Source organism: Pelecanus crispus, chromosome 1, assembly GCF_030463565.1.
Source record: "Pelecanus crispus isolate bPelCri1 chromosome 1, bPelCri1.pri, whole genome shotgun sequence".
Taxonomy (NCBI): domain Eukaryota; kingdom Metazoa; phylum Chordata; class Aves; order Pelecaniformes; family Pelecanidae; genus Pelecanus; species Pelecanus crispus.
Window position 1 is genome coordinate 209,135,696 of NC_134643.1, and position 16,934 is coordinate 209,152,629.

A 16,934-nucleotide genomic window follows, 5' to 3' on the forward strand; every position below is an offset into this window, starting at 1 on the left:
GAAATCATATCAACTTCAAAAGTGAATGAAAAGTAACTTCAAGCAGTGTATTTTCTATTAATATACAATGAGTGTTAATGATTTAAATAGAAGCCTCCATGTTTTGATCTGTAGTTTTCCTAGTTAATATACAAAAAATACACTAGTGATGAAAAAACATGGTTATGAATGTAATTAATTATATGATAGGCTTGTGAGGGACTGGTGTTAGTCACTTAAGATATTATTTTAAGACATTTTCCTACAGGGGAAAATTATTGAAGCTATCTATACACTAGTTGCTGAAAAGTGCTGGGGAGGGGAAAGTTTTCCAAAGACTCATGGAGAGCCGCAGAAATTTTAAAACTTTTTTTTCCCTACTGCTCAGCTTCAATAGCATTGTCCAAATAAAAGTTGGGCACAAGTGTGGGGGTTTTCTTTTCAATCTGACAGTAACTGAGTAAGAGTAATTTGAATAAAATGTACAGGTGCTCTGTGGGGAGAGCGTGATTCTTTCATTATTCTATCATTTTGTTTTGTTTTGACCAAAATCATGTAGCAGAAGCCAACATTACAATCTTACTGTTAATTTTGTATATACATTTTGCTACATATGCACTCTAAACTAGCCTAGTTAAAAACAAAACAAAACAAAAAACAACCACAGTATAAATAATAAAATAACTAATCTTGGCCTTGTTGCCATTTAAGTATTTTTTTTTCATGGACTTTCTCTGATCAGATTGAAAATGCAGCTTGTTTAAACAAGTTCATCCCCACACACCAGAACAGATGGTTATGTAACAGCATGTCCTGGTGGCTGGAGCTCAAGGCTGACCATGTGGGACAAATGAATTCTGAATCTATTTTTGTTACTGACTTGCTGCTTGGCATTGATCACGTGACTTAATTTTGGGGTGAGGCGACAAGTATAGGCATGATTGGAGTCCAATCTATGAAACTGGCAAAGCAGTCAGAGTATAAACGGTTGTATTTCTTGTAGGTTGGTAGGTGGTCACCTGGCAATTCTTAGTAAACCAAGACATTCTGAAATGCTTGTATTTATTAGATAGAGATGGATGACAGAGCAGGAGCATCAAAAACAATTTACACAACACTGTAAACAGTTCTCATTTTCCACTTCTTGTCCATTTTAATACTCAAAGTAAGGTCTTAAATGCCAAAGTTGGACCTGTGGTGGAGAGACATGAAGCTGCATAGCAAAAATGTATGAGATATGTTTCCCTACACGTATTGTGTGCCTGTGTGTATATGTGTATACATATATATAAAAAAATAAATAAAAGGATATGTACCATAACCTGGAAAGGTTATACACTTGATGTGTTCAGGCTTCCTTATTTAGCTTCCTATACATAAAGTAGTACCTATGCTTAGCTACACAAAGCATTTATTAGTATAACTGAATAATGTTTAAGCATAATTTTTCTGGTGTTTTTATGACAATGTATGTTTCTATACTTCAGATACCTCTGTTCTGAACAATTTTTTAAATTTTATCTCTGTCAAAGAATTGTGTGACCTCTATTGACATGTTTTCTTTAGTCTTTTGTGTCATTAGAGTTTAAAAAAATAAAACACGAAGCAGTGGAATGAATAGTTAATTCTGATATAAAGGTTTCTAGAAGTTTAAAATGGTTCAACTAATGGAGTACTGCTTTCTTTGAAGGAGTTAGCTTCAAAACTTCAAGCAGAACTTGAGAATGCACGCAAATTGAGGGAGACTCAAGGGCAGATTCCAGTAAAGTCTGGCAGAGAGGTAAGGGGAAAATATTCTTCTTTTTTTTGTACTAACACAATGGTATAATACGGGTAGCAGCTGAATTATAGAGAACATGAAACGTACTTAGGAAAATTACAAGGTGTGACTTTAGATGAGTTACTGTTCAAATTAAATTGTACTTTCTGGTGGTAAACAAAACTTTCTCCATTGCACCTTAGCAACTTCCATAGGATTTTTTTACTGGTAATATTTTCTCAGCAATGATAGTTATATATCATAAAAAATAAAACTGGTATGTGTCATGTCAGTTGGTTAGAGCGTGGTGGTAATAACGCCAAGGTCACGGGTTCAGTCCCTGCTCACTCCAGGGGGGTTGGGCTAGATGATCTCTCAAGGTCCCTTCCAACCCAAAGCATTCTATGATTCTATGTTGTTGACTGTTTGCACAGGAGGCCTAGACCTTGTGATCTGGAACCTAGGCTGTCTTGCCTCTCAAGCTGTGCAGTGACTAACATAGGCACCAAAGCAGGTGACCTGCATCTGCTTACCTTGCCAGGATTTTGTGCTGGCTGTTACATAACACTGATGTCTCTGAAGGAGCTGACACTTCAGATGTTGTTCTTTTTAAAGGGTGGTATTCAAGAAATGTATAGTGATCTTTTTCCATACCAACTTTGATATAGCTACAAGGAAACGAAAAAATAGCTAAAATGAATACCTTCATTTATGATCTCTGTCCTCATGATGGAGAGGAGAGTTTTCAGCAAAAACTAATGTTCTTGTCCAGTTTGACCCCAATTCCACAGTGAAAATTCAGCTGCAAGTCAGCTGAGTTTGAAAAGCCGCTAATACTTTTTTCAGAAAGGCTTCATCTCAGGCCTCATACATTGACTAGTATTTCTCCAGTCTTTAGAGGACAGACTGAACTGGAAGTTAATGTGTGGTGTCTTGCTGACTACATTGTGACAATCGTATTAATGTATGAAGTCTCAGTCCTTGAATTCATAAGAATTTAAGATTACGAAAGCTCTGTGTAGGTAGACTCTGCTTCATTTCAGTGCAATTCCTAGGCATGTTTTTCGTGTATATACAAAAAACCTGAATAAAGCAGATCAGAGTTGTGTAATTACACAGGAAAAAAACCATTCAGATTTTAAAGTTGGAAAGTAGAGGGCATGTTATGGGTGGTCCTCAAAAACGTTGATTAAAGACCCGTTCCTTAGAAATTGAGTCATTAATAACAATTTTGGTCAGCCTTAATCATAGTCTGCTTTTTATCTTAATTTTTAATTAAAGGATTTTTTAAACCTAACAGCATGTAGGCATTGCAAAAGTACCAAATGTAAATACTACTTGACTTTTCAGAAAGGAACAATAATTAAGAAAATCCAAGTGAAAACATATTTAGCATGAAGCCTTTCTTTCTAGCTCTCTTCATCCTGAGGGCAATTGATCTCACACCTTGTGCTTTTACCAAGTGATAGGCTGCTCTGCAACAGGGAGATTCCTCCCTGCATGTAGAAACACCAAGCTCAGTGGTGCAAGAGTTTGGGGATTCAGAAGGATAAACAGATGAAGAAGAAATAGGCTGCATCCTTCTGGCCTGACTCGGGTCCTAATCTATCTCTGGACTGGCATCTGAAAAATGCATGAGTAGTCCAGGAGGAGCCTTATGGAAAAAGAAAGGTATATTATACACTTGGCTAGGTATGATAGATGGAAAGATAGATGGAAGTACCATCTTGCTGTCCTAAAGCTTCAAAGGGATTGACTTAGTAATTTCTATTCATGAATATGCTATAAGATAGTTACGATTTTTCTTTTATCTTTTGTGTGCCTGTCCATATTCAGTTTTGCATCCGTGTGTGCGTGTTTACTCAAGCTGGGTCTGGGGACTTCTAGGGCATGTCCACTCCCTGTCCTGCATTCCCTTTAAACATGGTGGAAAAAGTTGTGAATACCCCTAGTCTGCCCCCTCTTTTTCTTCCTCTGCTTTGGGAGCTTGACTAAGCCCCCATTGACCACTTCAATTTTGTGACTGATATAAGCTTCTTTAGAAGATTGAAGGGATTTAAAAACAGGGCTCTTTCCTCTCTGAAGTATCTTGGATGCAAGATGTCTACCCTTGTGAGTTCCATGTTGGCTTTCTCTGAAGCTCAGGATCAGCTTCTTACATAATTCCAGATGTAGGAGCTTGGTTTTTAGGTCTGTTCATCTCAGAATGCTTATTTTTATGTTACAGTCCATCTGTCTTGCAGAAAGAGTCTTTAGTTTGTGGGAACCAGGACTGTTGACAGTCCTGCTGTTTTGGACTTTACATGGTTTGCCAATGCAAATAGTCCCTTACAGATACAACATGGCTGATGTCTGTAATTCTGCAAATGGTTAGTTCTTGAACTGCATCATGCTGGAACAGTATCAACCTCTTTACAACTTGCTGTAAAGTTGCTCAACTTCTTAGGCTTGCAGTGAATTTGCAGATTCCCCAAACTGCGATGAAAACCTTGATGTTTACTTGAAGTCACTCAGGTTTTAATTATTGCCAGAGCTTGCTTTCCAGAGGGTGAGGGTCTTCCTGTACATTTTAGAGGCTTGCTGTCTTGTCTTTATGAATATGCCTTGCCTGTACCTGTTTCATGGCTACTTCTAGCCTGTATTACACAGCTTTTGAGTGTGAGCCGTCTGGTGAAGTTGACGGTTGCTCTGCCCTAAGTCCTGTCCCCGTGATAGTTGCCAGGGTAGTCTTAGCGGTTTTACAGCTTCAAACTGATTTTGGACTATGGGGATACAGGCAGAACGTGTTGGGTATTCCTGTGTATCAAGGGCCAACTGTATCACATTGTGTGTCTAAACAACTCAGATGTTCAGAAACCATCTCATAACACAAGAGAGGCTGATTTGTGAAGGTATATTTGATACTGTATGAATCAGTCTTCCTGTAATATTGACCACCAAAGTGACAGCCTCCATCAGTTCAGCCAGCTGCATTCCAAGTAAGAGACCCGAAGCAGTTTCCACAGAAGTAGTTTTCCAAATGGATGTCCCATTGATCCCAGGGTTTGATAGCTTTGCCTCTGCTACCAATAACAAACATGAAGTATGTTGTTTCAGGCAGGTCTGTCTCTGGTTCCTTGGAGCAGCATGGCCAATGTCATGCTGAAAGGTCCTGAAACGTGGCTTTGCCTTATTTTAACTATTGTTGGAAGAATTGGGGAGATAAATCAGGAAGCAGTGAAGGCAAGTCTGAATGCATCTCCCTAGGAAGGTTTCTTTTATTTTTTGATTAATTGAACATGGATCAATTTCCCAATTCAGTTCACTGTGTGACTGAATGAAAACTTGTGCTAGTATAAAGGGGTGTGCGTGGGCGGCTTGGGTTTGTACAGAGGACTGGATCAATTCTTTTGACAGCAGTGCTGGTTTATTCTGCCTTAAAGTGATCAAGAAACTACAGACTGAAGGGACTGTGAAGTGGTAGCTTAAATCCTGGTTTTATTTATTTGTTTGTAAGTGAGAGTAAACTAGGCTAGGCAAACCTAGCTTTTACAGTTTGTTTGATGTAGCCAAGAATTCTACCCCAAGCAACCCCCAAATTGTGGTTTTGAAGTACAGTTTTCAAATACTGATGTTTGGTGTTTAAAATCCTTACGTTTATCAGCTGATATATTTCACCAAGCGTACAGATCTTGGTAAGACCATTTTGTTACTAGTTTTCCTTTTAGCCAAAGTCATCCGTAGTTTTAAGACCTGCACCTGTAGTGCATTTAGATGTGGCAAGTAGAGCTTTCCAGCTGAAAGAAGCCAAAAAGTGTGAATATATACATCTTTCTGAACCTAGAATAGCAAGAAAATTGTAAAAGATACTGAAGCAGAAAAGAAGTCCATAGCTGCATCCTGAGTAAGCCCACTTGGGTAATTTTATAGCAAAAATTTACCTTGAGGAAGGGGATTGTTGTTGTTGTTGTTTTCTTTTTTCTTTTTGGTTTTTTTTCCCCTCTTTCTTCTCGGTAGTTAGCGTGATGTTTCTATTAAATAAAGTGAACACCCACAAATAATAATGTTACAGGTTTTCTCTATGAAGGTATCCCAGATTAAAATTCAGTGCAGGCTAAAACATGTTTGGATTCTCTTGATACTGAAAAATAAAATAATAGTAACTTTGTCTTAAACCATTTTTCAGCGGTATTGAAGCATTTCTTTTATGCACTACCAGCCCTCTTTTTGCCTGTCTTAACATTTAATTTGTTTTCAGCTGTTAGCCTTCCATGTGTGCAAAGTGCAGAAAGGATGAAAATTTATTAATTGAGTTGTTCGTAAATTGTTTGTGGCTTTTGAGTAGCTTTATAAATGGAATTCTTTTGCCTGAATTGAGATACAAATTTTTTAATAAAATCTGTGTGGTTGAAGAGGTTAGTTGAAGAAGTTAGTTTTTATATATATTCCTCCTGAAGGCATATGAGTGGCTGTTATCTTGCTTTTTTGGTACTTGATGAAAAATACTAGGGAATGTTGTCTGGGGGTATTGTTTCACTGAAGTTGTTTAATTTTGTCCACATTTTTTTTTTCCCCCTCACATCATTTCCACATCATCTTTAAATATTTAATTTCTTAATTGCACTTCTTCCTACTTTCCTGTAGCTAATTTATTTTTATAAAATATCTATATCTCTAAATACAAATATACACACACACACAAAACCCAAATAAGAGGATAAGTGTTTTTTAATAGCCTCTGAACTGGTGTGCTGTCATAAGTATTTTCCTAGTTAGTTGTGCTAGGAGAGCTAAGAAGCATTGCTATTATCAGGCTTAATGCCTGAATATGCAGTTAAGAAGATACAAGTTTTCTGCTGTACAGTAAGCAGAAGGAGTGAGAGGACACCTCTGTGTATCAGGCTGCCGTAAGTTGTGAAAGCTCCTCAGTAACAAGGCTTTTGAAACAGAACACCAGACTAGACAGGAAGATAATTGGAGGTAAAAGGTAGATTTATTAATATGTCTTCTCTTTGCACCTCTAAATATGTCAATATCTGATATCCTTAAGTGCATCACAGAATATTTTCTGAATTAGTAACATTAAATAAACACTCTGATCCTAATTTTTTCTAGTTTGAAACACGAAATTAGATCAGAATAACAGTTTAAGCACTTCAGACACCGAACAAGCCTGACTTTTGCCACATAGGATTAGATAGCTCTCATGGGGTGGAGACTGTGTGTGTATTGTAAATGGAAAGTCTGTGCCTAAAAGCACAAAATGCCTAAAAGTGCAAAATGTATAGGTGTCTCAACTGGTTTTGTGTGCTCGGTTCAGTGAGAGAGACATGGACTGGAGGTCTGTATGCAGAAGCTACCTGTATGGTGTGTCTGTTGCACACTGTGTGGATGTCTCAGCTTGGGTAGAGCCCCTCTGTTCACTACAGGTTACCTTTAGTGTGTAGTCCTATAAATTTTGGTAGGATTACGGTTAAATTAGGGCATCTGTTAAGTTAAATTTGGGGCCTTAAAGTCTGTTGTGCTTAAATACTTGGATCACATGTATACAGCTACAATGAATGAATATGCAAAGACCCTTTTTTAAAAGATAAATGAAAATGTAGATTGTGCTTGTTTTGTCTTTACATTTGAGCAGGAGACAACCTTCAGAGTCTATGGAAATTAAAAAACTGTGTGAATATGCAGAAGTGGCATTTGGGCTGTATGAAGGGACTAACCCTGAATTAAAATATTTTTATTTCATTTGTGGTAGAATTAAGCATCTGAACATAAGCACCATTTATGTCTAAATTTTCAGGGGTATTTTGAGAAAAGCAAAGTTGCACTTCGAGCCCTAGTAAAACTGTGTAAGAGAAGACTGCTCTACCCCATAGTGTTTCTGAGTTAGAATAGGTGATGAAAATTAGTACTTATTGAATGTAAGGAGACAGCAGAAAACTTAAGCATTTAAAAAATAATTCCCATGTGTTCATGGTTTACCTCTAAGTACAGATTGCATTTCTGTTATCTGAAAGTGCTACACAACTCTTGATTTCAGTGCATTGGTTATGAGGATGCTGCCTCTGCCATTGTGAGTACCAGTCATAACTGATGTTATTTATGCTTTTATTCTGTATTTTTACTTGACAAAATATATCTGGAACATTAGTGTTCCTTTGAGGCAGGTCATTTGCAGTGATTTGTGGTGGTACAAAAATTGGGAGGTAAAGGGTTAAATGAGCAAGAGGGAGATTGAAAACAAATGGAGAAAAGGTGATTCTTCACAGAATAGTTGTTCCAGGATGTTGTGGATATTGGAAGCTTAAGTAGATTCAAGGAGAGACTGTTCAAGTTCATGAAAAATAAATCCCCTGAGGATTGTACGGAAATGATGTCTGGCTCTTAATTGCTGAGTTGCAAATGCGTAGAGGTATCCTTTCTTTCTGTACTCTTCATTAGGCATTCACTTTTGGCTACTGCTGGAGAAGGCATGTTGGGCTTTGGTTTGATCCAGTATGGCTGCTTTAATATTCTAATCTGTATGTAGAACGTGTTTTTTTTATGACGATTCTAAATAATTTATGATGTGCATTATTTCCCATCTTTTATCATACTTTGGTCAATATGGTTCCTGCATAAGAATTAGACTCAAATCTGCTAAATGAAAAATAGTTTGCTTTTGTGTTGCTACAGAGTGACTTAGTTCTCTTTGTGTTTTTTAACCAGGAAACATATTCACATGATACAAAATTAGGTAAATATAGATTCAGTTCATAGTGGTGGGTGAACAAAGTATAACTGTATGCATCTTTTAAAACTTTTCAATTCCAAACAAAGTATAGCCTATAAAATAAAACCTTCTCAAAGCTAAGCCTGTTCCTGGGTTCCATAGCACTTAATCAGTATGCAGGAGACAGAAAGTAGTCTCTGCTGAGCGATTGCTAGGGACAGTTGTTAATAATGATGAATGGTGTTTAAAATACAAAATCAATACAAAATTGAATGAAAGATAGGAGGTGGTATTTTAAGCAAAATAACATGGTAGAGGATATACTATCAGAGTATTTAAAAGAAGAGAGTGAAATTCTGAAAAAGTAGAGAGAAACAAATACAGGCTTTTCTGTCATGCATTTGAGAAACTGTAAGGAAAACACAAATGATTTCAGCATAGCACATCTTCATCTGAATAACTGAATTTTCTATGAAAGTCCATCACCCTTCAGTCTAGTATGATTCATTTAATAAATATATTTAAAGCATAAGGAATAAAACAGTGGTTGAGATATAGAGATATATACACCCATACACACACATAAAATTCCACACACATGTATTCCACAAAATATATATATTCCTCAAGATGGAGCAAAAAAACTCAGAAGAAATCCGCTAAAGTTTTTCTAATGAAGGTTATGTAGTGCTTCTGTGAAGCCTCTTGGGCATGAAAGATACATGTAGAGCAGTAGTCTTCAATTTTGGCAGGCACTGTATTTCACTTTACAGTAGGCATCTGACTGACATGATTCTGCTTTAAAGGAGAAAACTTTTCCTAGGCTACCTGTTGCCTCTGTAAGAATAACACTCTTCAGTCCATCTCAAGCATAGAAGGTTTATAGTGCAAGGAAAAGTTAATTTAGCTTGTTTTATGGCATAAGAAGGGCTTGTCTTTTAGTGAAAACCCTCATAATATCAAGAGCTTCATGTACTTCAAATGCTTCTGCTTTTTTTATTTAATTATTCTTCCCGAGTATAAATAATAAGGATGATCAGGTTTCCAACACCTCCTCTTACAAACTACATCTGAACACGAATTTTGATGTATTGAAGGGCTGAAGTTTAATTTGGATCTCCAAGATGCATTAGAGCCAGACTGAGAGAGAATTCTGGGGGAACCTAGCTCAGTATAAATGAATTTTTTTTTCTTCTTTTTGAAGAATTAACACCATTTTTCAGAAAAGGAAACAATACAACAGCTTGGCTTATACCTCAAATCCTATTTATGATAAAATACCATCCATTGCTTTTTTTTTTGGCCTTTTAAAAAAACCCAAACCAACACCAAATGAAAAAAAACCCAATCCAACACCAAATGAAAAAAAAACCCAAATCACCCTGAAAATTAACATTCAAAATTGCAGGTGTGCCAGCACGTTTAATTTTAGGTTTGGGAATAGAGACTATAAACACAGATATTTTTCTGCAGTAAAAATATTTGGTTGTCAAAATTTACCTGTAATATGTTTTCATAACACATGGTTGAGTGGCCTTTCATTGTGACATACCCAATGCAGAACTTAAACACAGTCGTAGTAATGCTGTTAGACTTAGGATATATAAAGAATCATTTAAAAAATTATTTAAAACTGCTTCTCAAAAAAATACAGCTTTTTTTGTATAAAAACTAGAATGTTGGGGATTAATGATCCTCGCTAAGTGCACAGTAAAAATCTGTGATTTCATTTGGAACTTCAGATGGTGGGGAGATACAGCAACAGATGGCTCTTGGCCTGTTTACTCTCAGGTGTTTTCAGCTCATCATAATTTCTAATTCCTGCTGTTCCACCACACTTGAGTCTTGTCTGCAGGATGGCTGTGCCATCTTCAGCAAAATTTTGTGTTTTCTGTACAAAGAGTTGACTAGCTCTAACTGGAACAGGGAATAATAAAGAGGGCATACTTTTGCAGAACAGCTTTAATATCATTAGTACATACTTTTAAAAAATAATAGGTATATGCAGTTTCTGGTGAGTGTATTTCCTGAACACTCTTGCTGATGTCAGTAAGAGAAGATTACACAATTATTTGTAAGACAAAAACATACTAAGACAAAGTGTCTTAACTTCCTGTATGTAATTTATCGGAAATTGATTTTTGCAATGAAAAAGTACTGGAGAAATTGTATCAGCAACTAAATGATATAAAATATCTTACTGGTTTCAGTACGTGTAATGGGTATAAAAGGGCAGAGCGGATAAAACTTCTTAAGAATTCAAACTGATAATACAAAAGCTCTGGAGTATACTTTGACACTAGAAGCAAAAGCCCTTTCCAAGTGCCATGCAGCACTTGTAGCTGATGGTGCCAATTTTTCTGGCTCTGTTTTTCTCCTAACACTGAGTAGAACTTCTACACGTTTTTACTACTGTGTTTTTCGCAGTGGGAACAATCAGCCATTGGAATAATCTCCCCAGGGAAGTGGTGGATTCTCTGACACTGGACACTTTTTAAGACTTGGCTGGACAGGGTGCTGGGCTATTTTGTCTCGACCGTGCTTTTGCCAAGCAAGATTGGACCAGATGATCCTTGAGGTTCCTTGCAAACTGGTATTCTATGATTCTGTGATACCCTATCACTCCGTTTGCTCAGAGTGAATTCTGTTTTTCTTAACAAATTTGACACCCCTACACCAAGAAAAAACATAAGCAGAAACATTCCTGGAAAGCCTTTTCAATGCAGTAGATACTTCCAATTTGAAATGGAAAGGCAGAACCTCGCTGATGCTTCTCTTGATTCTCGCACAGCCTTAGTGATCACAGGGTACTACACTTTTTTGGATTTCAAATAATTTACATGTAAACCCAATTATAAATATGTGAACCATGAATTAATAATGTATTTTCTATGTTTAAACAGTGGAGAACAATTACTGTGTTCAAAATGAGGTTTTGAAATGAGAATTTGATCAGCCAATGACTGTTGGGACTACCTGGTCTTTAGTTTAATCACAAGTTAGGTCTCATTAGCCTTTGCTACCAACATAAAGCAGAAGTATTTTACAGAAACAGGCTGTTTAAGAGGAACAATTAAACTATGCACCCATTCTTCTAAAAGGAATTGAAACATTTGGATTTTGGCCAGCACATCTGGATAACGAGATACTTTAAGCTGGCAGCATGGCTTGCATATTTGTGCAGATTTTTGCAGAGGTTCTTTCTGGGCACTGCACAAACAGCTGTGCAGAGTGGGGCTCTCCACCGGTGTCTGGAATGGATGCACCACTACCAGTGTCAGTATTAGCTTTCCCATTCTGTTCTGCTTGTGAGCCCAGAGGAGTTGCTTTTGGGTAAGATGATGTTACAGGCTCATTGCTTTTTCAAGTCTTTGGCTTTCTTCTGATGTCTCCCAAAGTAGCAGCAGTGATAATGGCTTGAGGGTATGGATATACATGAGTAGAAGCTTAAAAGGATGCAGAGTTGAATCTTTGTTCTGCACCATCCAATTGTCCACATATTTTTCAGATTGGACTACTTCTCTTTGTAATAAAAATGCATTATTAAGCTCCCTCATATGCCTGAATTACTATTTTTGGTTGGGCTAATCTGTTGCTTTCAGTTTGTAAAATTATCTTTTCTGATACTGCACTGTATGAAAATAGCTCATATACCAGAGTTAGAGTAAATCTCTTTTCTAAATAGTGAGTATTGAGACCTAAACATTTTTTAAACTTCTTGCAGTATTTTTACTGGACTTTTATATTTACTTGTTACTAAATTTTTGTATTTACTTAAGTAAATGCTATTTTTATTTACATATGCCAAATTTCTGCTTATCACCTTCTTGTTCTTTATTACATTTTTATTACATTATTACATTTGTCTTTAAGTCCACAAATTCTTGTTTCGTATTAAGAGTGGACAAGCTGCAATACCTTTCATTTTTATGATCTGAGTATGTGTTTTGCATCAGATGTTCTTGCTATAGAAGCAAGCCTTCTAATCATGGCATTTTTAAAAAAATTTCTTACATCCCATACCTATAGTGGCTCAATGATGCTATGGTTAACGGACTAACCATTTCAAAGTGCATCTAACAATTTAAAATATGAAACTGCATCTTCAGGCCTTTTTTTAAAGTTGTATTTGCAAGGTGTTGTGGCTTGCTGACATTCAGTATTATTGTTAAGTTAGACTTAATCACTTTAGTTTTTCCCCATTACTAGACACATCAGTGGACACATTACAAGCTGCTGTAAATTACACATTTCTAGTATCAGTCTTACTTCCACAGGCTGGCAGTACGATTCTTACTGAATTTGCTTTGAGGTTTGTGTGCATGTCCATTCAACTCGAGATATCTCAGAGATGCTCTAAGAAAATAAGTACTGAGAGCAAATAGAAAGATTTTTTTTGAATGCTGGGATGATTGGAGGCATTCAGTGTAAAGAGGAGATGGATAAGAAGGTCAGGTTAGTTATTTTGAATAATAAACAATTTAGCTAAAGTACCCTCTTTCATAATATAAGAACAAAGAATTGTTGAATTTAAAGGGCAACCAATTTTTTATCAATTTATATCAATATCAAATTATGTTTTTACATAACGTTATTAACCTGTGCCACTCGCTGACTGGGGAAAAGAAAGGATAGAGATCGAACAATTAGTGGCTATCCAAGTACCTAATCCTTTTATAATAATGGATGTTTTCACTTATAAATAGGAGCTATGTTTTGTGTTTGTGTGTGGGGGTGGGTTTTTGTTTTTTTTTTTTAAGTCTCATGCTTTATACATAAACTTAGCACTACCTGATGAAGATACTCTTAAGTAGGCTAGTTCATTTCTGTGTTACAGCCTGCGTTAGATTTTTCTAATGCTTCTCCTCACTGTTAAGTGCAAAGTCCTGATTATGGCAGACCAACTTTTTGATCTTATAAAACCTTTTTTTGTCCCATTTCTATGTTAGCTTAATCCCTTTTGAAGTTGTAATAGTGATGCTTATTACCGTGTTTACTGAGTCTTTCTTGAAATACTAAATTTTTAACCTAGGTTGAGGTTTGCTCTTGCTTCCCTTCCTCATGCTGGTATTTCACTTAATCTTATTTTTTTCCACTCTAAGAAACCCAAATCAAAGATAAAAGTTTTATACAGTGAGCTGCTGTTACAGACCTGTGACCATTTTAGTTTAATCTTGCTGTGAGATCCAAGCATTGATCTTGCTATGGAGAATGGTCTACCTACTGATTTTATAGGCATTATCTTGAAGTGGACAGTTCCATTATTCACAATAAATGGCAGACCCTGAAGGGTAACTTAGATGCTTTGAAACTTACGTTACATAGGGACTTCACATAGTGACTACACTGAACTCCTCACTCATGACACGTGCTCGTACAAGTAGACGGCAGTTTAGGAGGCGGACTGCTCCTTCTACCTGGGATTGACTAATCCTTCTGGTAAGTGTGGTGATCCTGTGTAAATGCAACCTGAGAACTGAACAAAAGGGTAACTGAAGTGAGAGAAGAAAGAGTAATTGGAAAGAACCGGAGACAGTGGATCGAAGAAATAGCTACGTCCAGCACGCTGAGAAGTGCTAGGTGCCTTCTAGGCACTTATTTGATATTATAAGGATAGACTTTTCCAGTAGAGGAATAAGGCAATATTCAAAGCATTTCCATTGGCCACAGACTGTAAGAGAAAGGAAACAGGTTGTATGCTTAGTCCAGCATCTAATTTGTTCATAGTGTTTGGTTGTAGAAGTTTGTTCCTTGCTGAAGATGGTTGCTGAGCTTTGTTACTGCTTCATTATACTGTGCTTGTACCACTTTAGTGTAGCTTTTGGTGGGCATTTGCAGACAGCTCTCAATTCACGTGGCATGCAGCTTTTTGTTGGCTCAGTAATTAAAAAGAAATGTTTGGTTTTTTCCCTAGCTCTAGTTGCTTAATATCCCACAATATACTAACTGTTAAAATATATTTTATTCTTTTTAGCTATTGACATTGAAAATCACTTCCCATTGAGTAGATCCTATGTCAGGTGCTTGGCCTGCTTACTCCCTTTGTTCAGCTACTCCAGTGTCTGTTCCTCAGATTAAGCTGTGCCACCTGGTAGCTGAACTTTTCCATTTCCTCCTGTTGGATTATGGAACAGACATCATCTCTGGGGAGTTCAAAAAAATCTTTTTTAGAACTGAATTTTAGTTATTTATGTATTTAATTTAAAGCACTTATGTTTCAAAACCAGACTTGTCTGCTTTGTTTGGTTCAGTTGGTTGTTAATCGCTGTGTAGCAGTTTGTGCATTTGGTGAGAACAACTGTGTACTTTGCATATTTAATTGGCCTGAAGTAAAAATTCATGTTCCTTAATGGCAACAAAAAATTCCCCTCTGATTCTGTAAATACACACTGTCTTTGTTCATTTCAGACTGTAAATTATGTTGGTTGTATAGCAGTCATCACAAGATTCAGGGATGGTGACTGAGCCTCTTCTCTGGTTTCAGTTTTAACATTTAATAACACGTATCATATTTAAAGTACTTTAAAATATATATTTTAAACCTATCTTGTACTTATAATTATAGAAGTAGAGATAATATTTTTCTGATTACAATTATTAATAAATAACTATTCTATTACTATCACCAACATCTCTGCTTATAATATAGCTTAATGTTTAATATGTAATAATATTTATTTAATAAGAGAAGTCATTAATTCAGAAACTTGAGAGATTTAAAGTGAACTATGTAATGCCATGCCACTGCATGATGAAATAATACACTCTCCAGATGATAAAAAGCAAGCTAAAACAGAAGCAAAAAGACAGACTCAAGTGAATCTCTACATAAAGCACAAAAAGATAATTATTGCCTCTTTTCTGAAAGATGGTAATAGTTCCTGGGAATATTTGTAAGGTCTCCTGGACGATTTCACAGTTTGTTAGTAGGAAAGAAAGTACTTACTCCATTCTTGTGCTATGCCGAATGGCACATAGGTGTTTCTGTAGACCATGTCATACAGTTGTAGGAGTGCAAGCCTATAAATGTGTAAAGAAAATATCAACAGATAAAATGAGAGTTTTAAGTACACTCTTTCAGTTAGATTGGTATCACACTCCTTTAAATCCTTCAGAAAAGCATAATACTGTGAGTTCGTGGCTTTTCCCTGCAAAGGCTCTTTCCCAGTATGCCACATTTGTTCAAGGGTAGGGGAATCTTGTTCTTTATTATACTTGTGTGAGTTTGTCCATTACAAATGTTAGGTGCATTGCCCTGCAATTCCCAGAATCAGCCTTTGGCACATTTTAAAGGTTTATGTTGTACTTGCCACCCTCCATTAATTTTGCACTGAGGCCTATTTAAGTGATGTAATGCATGCTGAAGGATGTGGACATTACGTACTGGAATTCTTTTTGGGACCTCTAGTGAAAATCGTATCTTCATGGCAACTTGCTTGAAAGCTCCATTTGCTGACATTTCAATTTAAAGATGATTCCTAAAGTTTATTCTGTTACCAAACAAACAAACAAAAAGTTGTGGAGTAGGAAAGTCTTATATTTAGAATGCAAATAATTAATTTTATTGTTCAAATGTCATCTGATACTGCTATAACAGTTTGATCATCTTTTTTCTCCCAGAAAACTTTCTGCTTCTCATGTGTTTAGAAATAGCTTTCGTATTTATTGTTAGTAAGATTGTCCTCAAAATCAACTTTTACCTTGCCTTCTTATGTTAATACAAGTAACTTTCTATGTTTATGCTGTGTTTTTAATTCAGTTCTGTTTAGGCAGGATTTTCACTTCTGAAAGATGTCTTTACCTCTAATAACATCTTTAATCTTCTGAATAATCATGCCTGGCATATTTGATTCATGGGATTCATCTTGGTTCATAGTATGCATTTACTTTTATTCTCTAACATGACTTCACATTAGTCTTCATGCTGCCCATAATTATTTTATCCTTTTATCATCTTCTTTTAATTTCTCTTTGATGGGCCACTTCTTTTCTGGTACTTTGTTTTCTAAAGCTAAATATTACTATAGTTTTTTGCCTTTTCCTTTTCTCTGGAATAGTAAATCAAAATACATTATAGTCAGTCTCATATGCCTTGTGTCAGGACTCTGGACTCCAAAATTAGGGGGTAAAAAAAAAAAAGCCCTCACAAAAACCCCCAAAACCTGCCAGCTGTAGGGTTCTGACTCAAAGAATTCAGTATGTATTATATCTAAATTTTTATCCTCTGCATCATTTCATGTTGTGTAAATGGGAGCCTGCTGAAATCTCTCATTAGAACTTACTATTATCCTACTGTCTTCCTCTCTAGTTTCATTGTACACTATTAATGTATGGTTCTTAGTAGTTTTCTAGCCTTTTTTTCAATTTTTTTTTTAAAAAAAAAAACAAACATCATGATGATTCCATATTCTTCTTAGGCAACTGTACTATTGGTCTACAGTCCTTGTTAGAAGAACCTTTTCTAACACTTAACTTGGATTTCTTCTGCAATTGAAACCTTTTTCT

The 16,934-nt window shown here is 36.2% G+C and overlaps 1 protein-coding gene across 2 annotated transcripts in view; it reads left to right on the plus strand.

Moving 5' to 3' along the window:
• The window catches only part of CWF19L2 (CWF19 like cell cycle control factor 2), an 86,090-nt gene that overhangs the window by 31,119 nt on the left and 38,037 nt on the right, over positions 1 to 16,934 (plus strand). For both annotated transcript variants that reach the window (XM_075711427.1, XM_075711423.1), the window contains exon 10: positions 1,670 to 1,759. In XM_075711427.1, the coding sequence (XP_075567542.1) occupies positions 1,670 to 1,759 (90 nt within the window). The remainder of the gene's footprint in view (positions 1 to 1,669; positions 1,760 to 16,934) is intronic.